A 17,740-nucleotide genomic window follows, 5' to 3' on the forward strand; every position below is an offset into this window, starting at 1 on the left:
CGAACACGGACGGACTTTGTTGGTTTTTATTCTATTTTTTACCGATCTTTTTTTCTGTTTTCGTTCCGCGATCGCCTGGGATAGCTCGCACTGGAATTGTAGATCGTACATGGGCAAAGAAGTGTGGCGCAGTTTCTCAAGCTTTCTGTCTACCTTTTGCTATGTGTCTGTGGAAAATACCTCTTATTGCTGGAAGGTGTACAGTGGGATCATACCGCCTTGGATAGGACTCGTCATCCGCAACTAAAAAAAAAAGCCCCCCTTTTGTGTTTTTTTCCCACCCCCGAGCCCAATGCGCCTGGAATGAAGACTAGAGGATGGATATAATTTGGGAGATTTTTATCATTCTTCACGCCAATTTCATTGTCTGCATATCAGGTGAGTTTGTTATATATGGGCGTCGTGTGTGCGTGTGCGTGCATTTGTGTGTGTGTGTGTGTGTGTGTGTGTGTGTGTGTGTGTGTGTGTGTGTGTGTGTGTGCGTGCGAGCGAGCGTGCGTGCGCGTGTGTGTAGCGTGCGTGCGCTTTCTTGCTTGCTTGGGCAGCTGCGTCAAAATGACCCACCGCAAATCCTTTTTAACGTTGTTTTTTTACAATGCATTTTACATAAACTGTGCGTTAGGGGTGGCCGAGGCGCCGGAGAGGTTGCCTTTTGAGAGTTGGGTCGCGGTTCCATCAAGTTATTCAAGCTATGGAGGTGACGCGACGGGTCTGACTCATATACCTGTATATGATCCCAGTTTGCTAAGATATATCATCATTCGATGGTTATTGTGTCTGGAAATGACTGGAATCGTGGTTATTAATTCAGCATTTTAAGTCCCATGTTGTTTACATGGCATATTGGCAGTGTGCGTGTGCGTGTGCATGTGCGTGACAGTGTGTGTGTGTGTGTGTGTGTGTGTGTGTGTGTGTGTGTGTGTGTGTGTGTGTGTGTGTGTGCTTGCGCGTGCATGCGTGCGTGCGTGTTCGTGCGTGCGTGTGTGTGGGACGTGGGTGTGTGTTGGTGTCGGCAATTAGGCTTAGAGTGAATTTAATTACAATTTGTAACATTCACTCATGCATGATGTGCCGTGTGGGCACCTGCGTGCATGTTTTCAAACGTAGGCTATATAGAAATCTATTGAAAATAGCAGATCTACAAGCTCACAATGCGTCACCTGGGTGTGAGCTTGTAGATCGGCTATTTTCAGATGGCAGACTCTAACCCTGTGGTAGATTACATGGACTATAGGCTAGATAAAGACGCTATAGGCTACTGGCGCATGCACGGGGCATTTGGTGTCCCAGATGCATCCACCGCTGCCTTATAATGTGATCGCGAATGTATGTTCACGTTATGCCATCACACACACTCTATATTTTTCCTCATAGAGTATTTGTCTTTATAAAACAGCTGTCTCTCTCTGTGTCAGGGTAACAAATCGGCTGGAGTTAATAGGTTATCAAATAAAAGCAGCTGTGCGCACCAATGGACGCACTCCGGTGCTGATGCAGTGGCGTGCGTGTCGGTCTCCCATTCACTGTTTTAGAGAGAGAGATGCTTGCTGCTTCTCATATGTTATCTCACCCTGATGGAAATGAATGGCTGTTATATGGTAGCCTATAAGTGCAGGGGTCTTCAACGTTTTCAGGCCTAGGACCCCTTGGTTGAGAGAGAGAGATGAAGCAGGGACCCCATACCTTGTCATAGATTGAATTCCATAGTTTCATCGTTCGACAGCAGCACAATCATCAGTGTATTTTGGATTGATGTCAATTTGTGTTTTCAGATATTGAACCACTTGAGCCGTCATTACCTGATCAACTTGACCTTTTACTCTGTGCTTAGTCTGCTCCTTTTCCCCTCTACACCAAACCTCTTTGCCGAAAATATCAGATCTATACAAGCTCACAACGCCGTTGTGAGCTTGTAGATCTGCTATTTTTGGCTATACAGTTCTCAGAATATGGACACTATGGTTCAAGTTGTTAATATAAAAAGGATTGGTGGACCCCCTGTAGTAACTCTGAGTACCCCCTAGGAGTCCCGGACCCCCTGTTGAAGACCCCATAGTGCCTTTTCGTGTCAAGGACTCTTATTAGCCCCACACCCACGCCCCCCCCCCCCCCCCCCCATTTGAAAAGATATGCCAAAGATAAGAGAACATTTGTACTGAGCAGTGATTCTGAACCATTTTTAATTCAAGGACCCCCATTTTGGAATACATTATAGTCTACGGACTCCCATTTAATGGCATTTCTATCTCTGGGATCCCAATTTATATTGTAAAATCAATGTTGAGAGTGTACAAATGGGAACCAAATGGACCTGTTAACTCTCTCATGAGTTACAGACAGACCCGTATAAGGTTCCATTTGGCTCCTGACTGATCTATCGTTTGCCCTGGAACTCCCTCAAGGACCCCCTGTCACTTTGAGACATGGCCCATGTAGACTTTGCGGACGTTTTCTCTCTCGGTCGTCCTCAGACGAGCTTCCATCGGAGTCTGCAATCCTCCTTCCGGTTCTCCATACACCCGGCCAGCTCCGAAGAGCTTTCAGCTCCCGCATCCTTCTTCAGGACGTCCACGTACGTTCACACGGAACGTCCTCGCGATCGAGCGTTGGTTCCCATAGGACCAGCCTGCTGGCCGGGAGCTCCCGATGTCTGTGGCAGTGGCCGGCCAGCTTCATCCTCCTAGCTGCTACCTTATTGCTGAGCCTCGGCAGTTGGCAGTTGCGAGTTTGGTTTAGTTTTTTTTTTAGCTCTGTGTGAACCCCCCCCCCCCCCCCCCCCCCCCCCCACAGACACACCCACCCGAGAAAGATCACTTGTGACTCCCACCCATGGTACTTGAGAAAATGTACTTAGTTACTTTACACCAGTGGTTCTCAACCTTTTCAGAATGTGACCCCCAAAATAATATGTTTTAACTGGGGACCCCCCCCCCCCCCCCACCCTGACGAGCACTAAGAGTTGAGGCATTACATTTTGTATAAACCAGTTCTATTGTGAAAATAGCAGCTCTACATGCTGAGCATGTATAAGTAGTCACTACTTTACGCCACTGCTCGTGTGCTCCAGAGGTTGGAACTCTGTGATGTATTGGGCTTTTCTACAATCCTCCTTCGGCGGTGCAGAAGCAACATTTGAGTTACAAATGTTCTCTTGAAAAAATACATATATTCAAAGATTTGCACACATTTTCACGACTTTTCAAAAATGGCAGATCTACAAGCTGTGAGCTTGTAGATCTGCTATTTTTCACTAGCTAAAGTATAAAATAATGAAGGCCCCCTACACCTTGGGCCCTAGTAACTCAGTCCCACTTCCCCACCCCCTTGTGACGCCCCTGGTGGGATCAGTGACAAGACTTTTACGTCATGTTATACAGGCCCCCCCCCTGATTTGACAGCGTAAAGACGCCTTGGCAAATCCTCTCTCCAGGAGGCATCATGTGTCATCCTCCTCATTGAAACACATGTTTCGAGTTATTCGAAATATAGGCTTTTGCCTATATCGTGGCCGTTGTCATCTTTGTGGCGGCAGTGTTTCATATATCCATCGGTGGCTGGAGGAAGGCCTAACCAGGGACTGGGGTTTTGCAAATTAGCAGTGGCTATAAACCCTATATACAATGGAACGGTTTCATGTTTGTATAACTTGGTGCATTGTTTTTTTTTGTATTGTCCCTGGCAAATAAACATATAAATAAATAAATAAACCAGTAAGACGCCCTAAGGGCGAGAAGCGACTGTCATGGCACGCAGAAACAACAGACTAATTTGTTGCCCTATGACACTATTACACTTATTACACTATTACACTTATTACACTATTACACTTATTACACTATTGTGAGCTTATAGATCGTCTTTTTTTTTTTACTTTTACGAGTACATTTTGATTTACGGGCGTTTACTTCTAACAGAGTGTTTCTACAGCAGTATTCCCACCACCTAGTCGAACTGAACAGCTGTCCCATCACGGTACAGCAGCAGCAGCATAACAGCGTTGTCTCACCGGCCGCGGCGCAGGTGTTTTCTCTCTGGTCATTACAACTATATAAAACAAACGTTAATATTAATTAGATAAGCCACGTCACGCCAAACTAATGGAATGCAGAGAGCACTATTTAATGAGTGGCGCGAAATATTTCTTTTCTACCCAGAAACTAGAAGTACACAGAAATGGCTAAAGAGACAGCAGAAAGCTCTGAAACCACAAGCCTATGGGCCAATTGAACAATATCATTGCTATTTGCTCCCTATCACAAGTGACTCATAATATATATTTATAGAAAAGGTGATTGTGTGTTTCATGACTCTTTAACTATTTTTATTTATTTATTTGTTTATTTATTTAATAACTTAAGCCATCTGGTCTTTCTGTGTCTGACTTGGACCAGCATGAATATGATTCTTTTGAGGAAGAAGAAATGTATCTTAGTGATTATTCTCATGATTCATGGTGACATCAAAAATCAAGTTTTATATGTTTTTTGTTAAAAGACTTGTAGTAGCTTGTAGTAGTGACATGATCCTCTTCAGCTCAAAAACACAAATAAACTGAGATTAGATTGTACGAAGGAAAAGATTACTTTTAAAATTGGTCTTTGATCCCTCCTAGTTGCATAGGCCTATAACTACACTGAGGTCACTTTTTCACCGGGGTTGAACTTGTTCTTCTTTTTTTAATTATTATTATAATGTTTTACTAATATTGAACCGGTTCAGAGTATTTCCACTGAAAACGAATTGGTTCAGAACCCTAAAAGTTGTTTCGGAACTGGTACCCCCCAAAAATGGCCACCAGTCTCCATGGCATGAATAATCAATGAAAAAAAAAAAATCATTTTGGGGGTGAACTACTCCTTTAAATTGCATGCCAGGCCCGATAGTCCCGAGATTATTTCAATGTCTTTCTCTGCCAGGCCCGATAGTCCCGAGAATTTCCAGTTTTTGAAAAAAACAAAAAAAACAAAAATGTAGTAGGCATGATAGCAATCCCCACTGGCTGGGGGGGAAAGGGAGGTTCTGGTGCAGTAGTTGCAATGTCAATGACCAGGGATTATTAACCCATTTAGGCCTAGAAATATTGACTGCTTTAACCAGTGAAAAATAGCAGATATACAAGCTCACAGCGCGGCACTGAGTGCCGCGCTGCGAGCTTGTAGATCTGCTATTTTTGAAAAAGTCATGAATATGTGTGCAAATCTTTGAATATATGTATTTTCAAAGCGAACGGTTGTAACTCAAATTTTGCTTCATGGGGGGGTCCCTGGAACTAAATATTTTGAGATGCGGGTCCGTGGCCAAATAAATATCATTTTGGGGGTCCTTCACATGAAAAGGTTTGAGAACCACTGACATAGTAGTCTCTCAAGAACAGACTAACTGAGCTCCAGTTAAGTGAAAAGTACCTTTTCTTTGACGATGGCTGGCCAGATTGCTGACATAGAAACATAGGTTTTTTTTCCAAAAATCTTAGAAGGATTCAAAAGACACTTAAGAATCGGGTCAAAAGACACTAAAGAATTTTTCAAAAATAGCAGATCTACAAGCTCGCAGCGCGGCACCTAAATGGCTTAAAGCAAAATGCAGAATGTAAGGACAATCATACCATGGCCACAGAGAATACTTGATTCTTATTGGCCAATAGGGCATAGATATTATCTACACAGGGGCTTTCAGGGGAAACCGGAACGCTCGTCCCCAAAACACACTCTCCCTATTTCTTTTTCTTTTTTGTTCTCTTTTACATTTTTGTAACCCATTTTTTTCACCCAGTGTCAATCGTCTAATGTAATCCTGGGCGCTACACTCCCTCTGCCAACCTGGGACTGACCTCATGCTTCCTTCAATGTGTGAGGAGTCCAAGTTGCTTCTTTTCACCTGACAGGGGGGGATTTTCCCCAATAGAATTTAGAGCGTGGAAGGAACACGTTATTCCAACCAGTTCCTTTCCCCTCCATCAGGGGATGGCTGGCCAGGGGGAGGCAGTATAGAGACCAATATTACTGCATGTTTTGTGTGAGGTATACCTCCCGGGCGAGGTACACAGAAATGCCCCTTTGCCAACCCCACCTAGGGTATGGGTACTGATGACGTGTACTGAGGTTAAGTTTAGGAATACGTTTAGGGTTAGGCACAGTTTTACTGAGGTTAAGTCTTTAAAAAAAGGCACCTTAGGCACAGGTGCCAACATTGGCACAGGGGAGGGTGATCACACTGGCAGAAGTGTAAGAGAATTAATATTTTAAAATCAAATATTGTTTTAAACGTGGTCAACTAAATTAAGTCACCCAATTTGCAGCAAATGAACATCCTGCACATAATTCTATATTCATTCAGATTCTTAACTTTGACTGGGGAGGGAGTCGGGGAGATAGGTGGCACTTAATTTCAAAAAGGATGCTGACCCCTGCTCTATAGTAACTAGTACTATCAGAACATAGATCCATTTTGTTATTATTTGAATTAAATGAAATCACTTACCCTACCTCTGAGTGTATTTTGAGGTGAGCGTAGGCCTTACTTGCATTCCTTCAGGCGGCGCTGGGGTAAACTACCTGTCCATCACCGAATGTAAATACGAACACGATTGCTGTGGTCGGTGTAACTAGGGACGCCTGGTGGAGTGCGCGATCTCTCATGTGCAGGGGCGTCACAAGGGGTAGGAAAGTGGGACTGAGTTACTGGGGCCCTTGTAACTTTATCTATTGAAAAATAGCAGATATATACAAGCTCACAGCGCGAGTGCCGCGCTGCGAGCTTGTAGATCTGCTATTTTTGCAGAGTTGTGAAAATGTGTGAAAATCTTTGAATATATGTATTTTTTAAGTGAACAATTTTCTAACTAAAATTTTGCTTCTGGGGGTCCCTGGAACTAAATATTTTGAGATCGGGGTCCGTGGCCAAATACATATCATCTTGGGGGTCCTTGACATAGGTTTCTTACACACATTTTCACGATTTTTCAAAAATAGCAGATATACAAGCTCGCAGCGCGGCACTCGGTGCCACGCTGTGAGCTTGTATATCTGCTATTTTTCAATAGTTAACATTCATGGGGGGCCCGCAGTGAATCCTTGTACCCAGGGCCCAGAATTTGGTGTGACGCCCCTGGCTCCTGTCAGCGTAGAGCGTTGAACGTGGGAGTAGAACAGAGGCAATACGTCCTCCTGGCGCCCGGCGGGGGCTCTTCACTGGCAGGTGAGCCGGTAGGCTGAATAATAGCAGTGGCAACACAGAAATGTGTGGGGAGGGTTAGTAGGCATAAATAATACATTGGGAGAGAAAAAAAAGCTATGGGCCTAAACGTAATTGGCTGCTCTAAATTAGAAAGTAAAAAAGAATGTAAACTAAGATAGACAAGCTGTCCTTATAAACACATTGTGTGTGTGTGTGTGTGTGTGTGTGTGTGTGCGTGTGCGTGTGCGTGTGCGTGTGCGCAGAGGCGTCAATTGGGTATGGCAAGGTACAGTATGGCAGCTGCCATACCTTGGCTACAGGGGGAAAAAAAATAATTTACAATAAATTCATCGTGCCTGTGGTTAAGGTATGGCAACATGACTGGTGTCTTGCACGCGCGTCTTCACGCGTGTGCAAGACACCAGTGATGTTGTCATACCTTAGCTTTTGCTGAACTGACGCCACTGCGCGTGCGTGTGCGTGTGCGTGTGCTTGTGCACGTGCGTGTGTGTGTGTGTGGTTACTATACAAGGTACAGTATGGCAGTTGCCAATGCCATACCTTGGCGACAGGGGAAGAAACTAAAATGTACTTCTTAAAATAAATTCATCATGCCTGTTGCTAAGAGGTATGGCAACATCACTGGTGTCTTGCACACACGTCTTTGTGCATGTGCAAGACACCAGTCGTGTTGCCATACCTTACTTTTGCTGAACTGACACCACTGCATGTGCGTGTGTGTGTGTGCGTGTGTGCGTGTGTGGTTACTACTGTCAGCTGACTGACTCAGCTGGTACTCGTTTCTAGTTTGTTACTATGGATTCTCCCACATTGCTGGAGTAGTGTGGTAAAGGACATAAGTGTTGATACTGTAAGTGGCCGTAGTAAAAGTGGGATTTATCAACTCAAGTTGAAAAGTAATGCATTCTGTGGGGACAAACCGCCCTTCGTGTTACAGTGTGTCGTGTTGCAAATTTGCAAAATTCTTGTTGATTATCCCTTACATCAGGGGTTCCCAAACCTTTTTGTCTCAGGGCACCCCATAAATGTTTTTTTTTAATCCGAGGCACCCCTACATTATAATTTTCACTCTCATCACCTTATAGTTATAGCATATTGTCGTTGTCGGGTGGAACCCTTGTCCAAAAGCGTTCATTTTGTATTTATCATCTATAAAATGTACTAAACTAGTGAAAACGGCAGATCTACAAGCACACATGCTTGTAGATCGGCTGTTTTCACTAGTTTTGTGCGACAGTCTTGTATGATGAATTATGATGATTATGTTTGCGAGGAAAACGTTGAGATAATAGCCATTTTGGTTAGAACTGACTGAAAATAACTTTGTACTTCAGGTTTAAAATGATACTAAATATTTTTTCAAGTGTCCTAATAAATTCCAAATATTATCAAATTATCTCCCCGTCACCCCAGGGTGCCCCGTCACCCACTTTGAAAACCCCTGCCTTACGTAACACAAAAGTGTTTTACAAACTTGTCCCTGACACTGGTTGTTAGGGATGGGACCATATTATGAAAATGTCATGTCACGATTATTGCGACCAAAATATAATAGCGATTTACGATATTATCGCGATAATCAAAATATCCCCAACATCCATTATTCTGGGGCGGAACATTTGGCAATAATAGCAGATCTACAAGCTCGTTGTGAGCTTGTAGATCGGCTATTTTTGGCAAAGAGATTTGGTATAGGAAGTGAAAAAATAATAATACTTTATCAAGTACGGCATACAATTTTCCAGGTCCTTTTGACCAATTATAGAGGGTTTAAATGGTACCGGATATGCAGCTTGGCAAATAAAAGGTGAATTGATCCCAGTGCATGACGGAGGAACATTTCACAATCAATTTAAAATCTCCACCATACGATTATTGTTTTATCACAATATACGATAATAGCGATTATCGTCTCCTCCCTATACTGGCCGTTGTATTATAGCTTTCGATCAGCGGTTCCCCTTATTGAAATGGACAATCAGAAGAGGTGAACCCAGTTTTTCCAACTCGTAGCCCTTCCCACAGGAACAATGACCACTGCATTGATTGTAAGGCTTGCGAATAGGAGCAGGGGGAAACAAGAATGCTCGGCTTGTCTCTCGGTATTAGTAGCCCATGCACACAAACATTAGCAAAATGAGCCACTGTTTAGGTGCTCTAATTTGGATCCACAATAATCTACCACAATCTGATACAATGATGAAGAAATGTCAGTTGACTAGTTGGTTATCTTAGCGGTCTTCAGTGTATTCAGACCAGGGACCCCCAAACTGACGGGGAGATGGAGCAGGGACTCCTACCTCGTGTATTGTATATTTATGCATACAAGTTTCATTATGTATAAACATACCGTGTTATTGTTTAGCACTAAACTATTCAAATAATGGATAGATTAATATATTCATGGTTTTATTTTAAACATACATGTAGGCCTACAAGGTACAATGAGTTGAATTTATAAACATACCATCTGTCAATTGCATAATAATCATGTTTACAAGCTATTCGATATGGACAGAATCATGTTTTGCTTTATACGTAAATGTGGAAATACAAAAGGCCACAGCCATGCAAAACACACCTGTTGACAACAATACTGAGCTATTAAAATAATTGTCAGATTCATGTTTTTATTTTATTTTTAACAAAATGTGAATGTGTGCATTTCTTTAGGCCTATAAGTCGTGAAAATGTGTGCAAATCTTTGAATATACCGGTATGTATTTTCAAAGCGAACGTTTGTAACTCAACGCAACCTTTCATGGTTGGATGTGACTTGTGGGGGCTAGAAGTGTTACTGTAAATAGCAATAAAGAAACTGCTGGCTTATTGTGTCTAAAAATACATATTTAGCCACGCATGCCCCCATGCGTACGCATGCCCCACATTTTAGCACGGTAAACACGATAAAACAATAGAATGAAGCAAATGAAAACATTTTAACACTCACTTTTTCTTTTCTCTAATTACAATCTAAAATATGAACCCTTGTTGTAAAAAAACAAAGTTGTCCTTTAAGTGAAAAGGACCTTTTCTTTGACGATGGCTAGCCAGGTTGCTGACATAGAAACATAGGTTTTTAAAAAAAACCTTTGAAGGATTCAAAAGACACTTATAGAATCGGGTCAAAATTCTAATGTTCACGATTTTTCCAAAATAGCAGATCTACAAGCTCGCAGCGAGCTTGTACATCTGCTATTTTTCAATAGTTAAAGCAGTCAATAATTCTAGGCCTAAATGGGTTAATGTATCTGTTTGCTACAATATGGCGGATTCAAATTGTGTATTTAAAGACAAATGGACATTTTTGAAAAAGATAAAACACAATAAAAGATAATACATAAAAAATATATACTTTTATAATAAAATAGCAACAGTTTCGCAGACCCCCTGCAGTACCTCAGAGGACCCCTGAAAGGTCGCGGACCCCCTGTTGAAAACCTGCTATGCTATTATTGTTATGGCTGTGTAGGTTAACTGATGGGGTGACTGTCATCATCCGTTGCCTTAGTCACACTTAACGGGTTTATTGGATCCATTTTTACACTGTTTGAAATTATGATTGATTTGACACAAAACATGAGTCAGCAAAGCTTTGCGATATGAGTCACAGTGACTAATGTGTCAGACCATAGAAATAATCACTGTGGGTTCTGGATTTAGGATGGATTTGTGCCAAATATAGGTATACAATATTACGCTATTAGTCATACTACTACAGTACATGCAAATGCATAGCACCATTCGTAGGGCTGTTACAATTATTACAATCGTCTAATTGCAATTATTTTGCATAATCGTCATAATCCTTTCCATGTTGAGAAATGTTAATATAGTTACAAACACTTTCAAAAGGTTGTGGAAATAGCAGATCTACAAGCTCACAACGTGTCGCGATGCGACGCGTTGTGAGCTTGTAGATCGGCTATTTCCACTATCAATGTAATTTTTTAAGTATAACATTGTCAAATATGTCAGTCATTTCTTTGTGTATTTAAGTTATGTGTTGTGATTGCCATGTGCAACTTCAAAGCCTACAAGCCAAACAGAAATGTAATTGTCAAAGACAAATACACAATAAAATCACTAATCGCAATTATTGGAGTGACAATTAATCGTCACGTAAAATGTCATAATCGTGACAGCCCCAACCATTCGAACAAACCATCTCAATCCGAGGTTCGTTTTTTTTTTTACAAAGAATGTTCCAGGTATTTTGAAGCATTGCATTGATTTATGTGGGAACGCAGACATCACAAAGCCTGCGAAGAATCACTCGAGTGTGCTTTCACGTGGGTTTTATCTATACATTCCTGTAAAACCGGAGACCCACCGAAAAAAATTATGCTGCTGTAGCGTTGTGGATGGAACAACCGTTCAGAGAGCGATTTCCACTTATTCTAAATTACATTATCTTTTTTTCCCCCCCTTTCTCCCGTAGACGTTTGACTTCGTCTGATAGAAATGAAAAGACAATCGTGTAAGGAGCGGAGGATATAGCGGACAAAATTGTTTACCTGGCACAAAACGATGCGAGGCAAACCATTTTGGCCCCAATTCCCCATCTGTTCCACGACATACCCGTGCATTTCTGTGTCCACTTAGGCTCTGCCTTAGCATGCATGTTCTCAGCAGAAATGATTTTCGCCTTCACAATGTGACAGCAGTGGCGTCAGTTCAGCAAAAGCTAGGGTATGGCAAAGATGGGAGTCCTCATGGAAAAGAGGCATTTTACGTTTTGTATAACACGGTTCTCGCAGCGCGAGGCGTTGTGAGCATGTAGATCGGCTATTTTCACAATGTCTGAAAAAAATGAGTTGTCATTTTTTTACACAGGTTTCTACGGTTTCGTGGGCTGGATATGGCAGCCTGGAACGGTTTTTCAAGTGCAGCTAAATTTGGCATGTTAGTAAACGAGACACTTATTAACAATAATGCATTGCACCTGTGCAACCTGGGAATATACCATTTTGTCAAGATGGGGAGAATAAAAGTGTGTAGAATATAATTATAATACCTTGTTAAAGTGACCATTTTGTTACATTTTGCATTTGTAGTTATTTTACTATTTAACAACATAATAACCAGCACAGATCGACAAAGAGACATTCATGGATTTATATCTATTTATAGCTTTTATTCCTCCCCCTATGGCAGTTGCATACCCCTGCCATACCCAATCGACGCCCCTGTGTGCCAGACTGTCGGGAATTAACTGCTTCTCTTTATTCTCTGCATAACTTGCACATTTGCAACCTGCAAACAGCATTTTACCGCTTGCTCCTTCACCTCAGCGTCAACCCATTCATCTCTCTCTCTCTCTCTCTCTCTCTCTCTCTCTCTCTCTCTCTCTCTCTCTCTCTCTCTCTCTCTCTCTCTCTCTCTCTGTCACCTTGATGGTACTGCTGCCATAAATATCTGGAAATGTTTTGAAGGTCAAACTTGAGTCTATAGAGCCATTCTCCTTAGTGCCAGAGCTTTGCTTTAAGTCTCAAGTTTTGTCTGAGAATGAAAATATCGTCGTTGTCGGGTGAAAACCTTGTATGTCCAAAACCGTTGGTTTTGCATTTATCATTTTTAAAAATGATTTAAACTAGTGAAAACAGCCGATCTACAAGCACACAACGCCTCGCGGTGCGAGGCGTTGTGTGCTTGTTGATCTGCTGTTTTCACTACTTTTGTGCGATGTCCTTGTATGATGAAGCAGGGCTTTACTTTGCAAAAGAACTTACAAATTTGAAACTTGGAGATACAAGGTTTCCACCCGACAACAATGATATGTTAGTATTCTTTATAGCCACAGTGAACGCAAGGCAAATTCAGACGGAAGTTGAAAATGCCAAGAGCGACGTTTTTTTGTTCTCGCTCAGTTCTTGAAACTGTTTAGCTGACTTGTGGAAGGTGTGTCGTTCCTTTTTGTTTTGATTCAGTTATAATACTGAACCTTTTTAGTTTGAGGTAAACTGAATCAAGTTGTTTATTTTTAGTGCAGTAGTTTAAATGCCGTGAAGAATGGCTTAATTTCTGTTTTGGTCCCTTGAGGAAAGCTCACTCTGCTTATTTTTGTTAAGTAATGAGCATCTACTGTAAGGGTTATGTATCTCCCTGCTTTCCCAGCAAGTAAGCCTAACTGTACAACCGAAAAGCAATGTTTATTCCTCGTAATATTTAGCCGTTTTGTCATTTACTGCACATTAACAGGATATGTGGTGTACAATGGTTAATATCACCTGATACTTAATCATCATTTTCAGTTGCAAAATGCAAAAGCTTTAATCACAAGAATACAGAATGTAAATTAGCAAAGCATTTCCGTTTGAAGTTTTCAAAACGAGAATATGCCCTGTTCAGACACTGGAAGGGCTCTGAAAATAAATGTGGTTCAATTCTCAGAGAACCGAGAAACATTGGCAGCATGATTGGATATAATTATGAAACCTCTACCTCGGTATTTACAGAGTCTATTGATGACAATGTTCCTAATATTCATATGGTCTACAGTGTATGCACCGCTACCTTCATATTGTGGCATGCTGCCCCTTTTTTCCCCTTTACACCGTCACTAAATCCCTTTGCTGAAATTAGCCAACCTACAAGCTTGTAGATCATCAATGTTCGCCGAATTCTCGCGCAAGGGCGTGGGCAACTTTGATGATGGAGAGTGCCACTATATTTCCACACTCACTCCAGAGGGCCACATTGCATATACTGTCTGGCAGAAACCTGTTATCTCCATGTGTTATTGTTTTTTGTAATTAATGCCCTACTTCGTCATTCTATGTCACACAAAAGTAGCAAAAATAGCTTATAGTTAGTTCTGAGGTACTGAACAGTTTGATGCTGAGTTTGCTGATGGTGTAACTTGCAGAAAACTGAATGCATCCCAGAATTATGTATGCCATCAAGTTTTGATTGATTGATTGATTGATTGATTGATTGATTGATTGATTGATTGATTGATTGAAGAAAGTATTAGAAGGTTGCATAGGAAAAAGTACAGTTTCATCAAGGTACATATCACTGGTACAAGGTCAACTAAACAGAGATCATATATTTTCGGCTTATTTACACAGGAACCAATTTATGTATCTCATATAACATTGAAAGACAGGACGGATAGAACACAGTGCTTGCATAGGACATTATTTATAACAAAAGTGGAAAAAAGCTGTCATAAAAATAAAAATAACGAGGGAAAAATAAATAATAGTAATAAAGAGATATAGGAGATGTATACAGTGGAAATGGGAGGTAGGTATGGGCTTAGTCTATTACAATTTTCAAGTAGCAACCGTCCTGTAGGTGACTTTTCAGACCGTTTTTGAAGAAGGCTAAGACTTTGCACTCCTTTAAGGTCTGCGGAAGGGCGTTCCACATCTTGGTGGTTTAGCATTTAACTCTGTGTTAGCAAGGTAGTCTTTCCAGTGTTTTTTTTTTCAGGTGTCCTTGTTAGTCTGTTTTAGTACAGGTTTAACCAATTCAAACCAATCAACCAATTGGCCGAACCCGTTTTAAAGAAGATTTTGAAAGAAATCAGAAACATTTGGAATCATATTTTTAAGGATTTTAACATTGTTCACAAAATGAGAGAAAAGGGAAGACGGCGCAGGAGATCAGCCGGAGAATCGGAGCAGCGGGAGCGGTATTGCAGTCGCGGAATCTGTTCGAAAAGAGAGAAAAGCTCTCTTTCTACCGAGCATTCTTCTCTCCTACTCTCACCTATGGTCTTGTGGGTCATGACCGAAAGAATAAGGTTGCGGGTACATGTGGACAAAATTAGTTTCCTCAGACGGGCGGCTGGCATAGAGATAGGGTGAGAAGTTCAGTCACCCGAGAGAGACTTGGAGTAGAACTACTACGCTTGGAAAGGAGCCAGCTTAGGTGGTTTGGTTTGTACCAATCTGAGTTCCCAGAGGTTCTTTTTCTCGCCACTAGGGGGGCGATAAGAACCTCTGGGCTAAAACTATGATATTCCTGGGCAGGAAGTTGTCCCAGGCTCAGAATCTGAGCTGGGTCAATACAGGAAGTAGAGCCCTGTGCAAACCTTCAAAACATCCAGAACAGAAACGAACCCAAAACACTACAACAATATGCAGCCCATGTTTCAAGGTGAATCCTACCAGACTAGGTTTGTACTGATGCCTCCCGAGCGTCACCCTAGGGGCTAGGGCAGGGGTCTTCAACGTTTTCAGGCCAAGGACCCCTTAGTTGAGAGAGAGATGAAGCAGGGACCCCTTCAACCTTATCATAGATTCCATATATTTTCATTGTTTGACAGCACAATCGTCAGTGTATTTTGGATTCATGTCAATTTGTGTTTTCAGATAATTAACTATAGTTAATAGTTAATATAAAAAAGGGGGAAAAACATATCACTCAAACATTTGGAGGACCCCCTGTATTAACTCTGAGGACCCCCTAGGGGTCCCATACCCCTTGTTGAAGACCCCTGCCCTAGGGAGGTCCTCGCAGCACGTCCCACTGGGGGCAGACCCCCTGGCAGGCCAAGGACCAGATGGAGGGATTACGTCTCCACACTGGCCTGGGAACGCCTATGGATCCCAGAGGAGGAAGTGGATAATGTTGCTCAGGAGAGGGAACGCTAGAAATCTCTGTTGGAACTGTTATCCCCGTGACCCGATTCCGGATAAGCGGTTGAAGATGGATGGATGGATGGGGTCGCCTGGCACAAAATAGTTTTGGATTGGTGGCGGTAGCATCACAATGTTACCACAAATGCACAACTGCACTGAGTACTGGTAAGACACCTCAAGGTGACAGTGATGTATATCGGACAAGTTACCCATATACGTAGACTCCTGTACCATACGGAGATCCATGTACTGTATATGGAGATATGCTGTGAGACCCCAAACATGCTTATATACTCAGTTATTTGTTATGTGAATAGCCTATGACATCTATGACATCTGACATCATACATACAATCCTTTTCATGCCCATGCATGGAGATCCCTGTCTGAACCAGCCACATATGGGCTGTCTTCCTCCATATATGGGCATTCCCATATGAAGTCCTGTTAGATATGGGCTTAATATTGATGACATCAGGGATCTCCATATTGGGCATAGAATGGATTCTGTTAGTGGTTCACATGACATCACAACATACAACCCCTTTTATGTCCATACATGGAAATCCTTGTCTGAACCAGCTACACCACTGTGATGACACCTGTTTATGCCCATATTTGGAGATCCCTGCTCTGAGTATCTGACATCACTGTGATGTCACCTGTGATGTCACAGTGATGTGTCAGAGGAACCACAGTGTCAGGTGTTACCCGTACGGACGGATATACGGACAAGCTGTACAGTAAACTGCGACCTACTGTACGCAATCAGTGTCTCCTAGTCTGTATATATGTAGTACAAATCCAGTGTGGCAAGACGCCTGCAATGTGTGCTTGCTTGGGTCCCTGCCTCTACATGTCCGTCTGGCCACTGTGGCGTACTTATACGCAATCATTCTGGAGAGAAACCAAGCAAGGCATGCAGCTTTGTGTGTGCGTGCGCGCATGCGCACGTGCGTGCGTGCGCGTGTGTGCGTGCGTGCGCGCAAGCCGTGTCGACCACCCCTGTACGTCCCAAAGCCGCACAAAGTCATCACATCTGCTTCTCAAGTCTATAAGCCAGCTGGAGTGAGACGACCTCAACGTTGACCGTAATTTACCACGGGGAGGGGTGTGTGTGTGTGTGTGTGTGTGTGTGTGTGTGTGTGTGTGTGTGTGTGTGTGTGTGTGTGTGTGTGTGTGTGTGTGTGTGTGTGTGTGTGTGTGTGTGTGTGTGTGTGTGTGTGTGTGTGTGTGCACGTGCGCACACATAATGAGAGTCAGTGATAGAAACGGGAAGTGAAAGTGTGATGGTACTGTAGGAAGTCTTTTGGGTTGGAGCAGTGGTTTGGTGGTTATTATCCTTTTCAAGGTCCATTATTTGTTTGGCATTTGAGCCACGGACCACAATTTGATGACATTTTAGCCTCTCAGACCCAAAACCCTACGGATATTTTGATATCGTGGGATACATTTGTCCTCAATTCCATGCTTGTATTGATGTTGGTATCATAGGAGAGATAACAGGCTAACATCGATCAAAATAACAATTATTCTACATTCTCTATTTGTGTAGACTTCTTGTAAATTAAGTAATGCGGATGTTTAACTATATAAGTTAACTCTTGAGAAAGTACAATGAAACCAAATGGACCCGTGCGGGTCCATTTGGTTTCATTTTACGCTCTCAAGAGTTAAAGATCTATGGGGGTCCATTTGGTTAGCAACTCTCCACCATTTAGCTGGGGACCACCCGGAACCTCCTCAAGCACCACTGGTGGTCCCCGGACCACTGGTTGAGAACCACCGGGCTGGAGGGTCGTCACGGTGACGATTGTCAGAAATGTTCACGATCACAAATTGTCCCAAAGTGTGATGTTATAGCTTTGCATCAGCACCGTGGCGGCTTGGCATCCCAATTCACTCACCATCCCACACAGAGGCCAAATCCCCAGCCACTAATCTGATAA

At 42.5% G+C, this 17,740-nt stretch overlaps 1 protein-coding gene across 1 annotated transcript in view; it reads left to right on the forward strand.

Annotated features, from left to right (window-relative positions):
* Positions 1-317: 317 nt before the first annotated feature.
* ca10a (carbonic anhydrase Xa) overlaps positions 318-17,740 on the forward strand; it is a gene marked incomplete at both ends in the record, with an annotated part of 391,283 nt that continues 373,860 nt past the window's right edge. Inside the window, one exon of the mRNA XM_080747747.1 lies at positions 318-378. Coding sequence (XP_080603873.1) covers positions 318-378 — 61 coding nt within the window. The remainder of the gene's footprint in view (positions 379-17,740) is intronic.

This window comes from Nannobrachium achirus, assembly GCF_963921795.1.
Source record: "Nannobrachium achirus genome assembly, chromosome: 18".
In the NCBI taxonomy this organism is placed as follows: Eukaryota; Metazoa; Chordata; class Actinopteri; order Myctophiformes; family Myctophidae; genus Nannobrachium; species Nannobrachium achirus.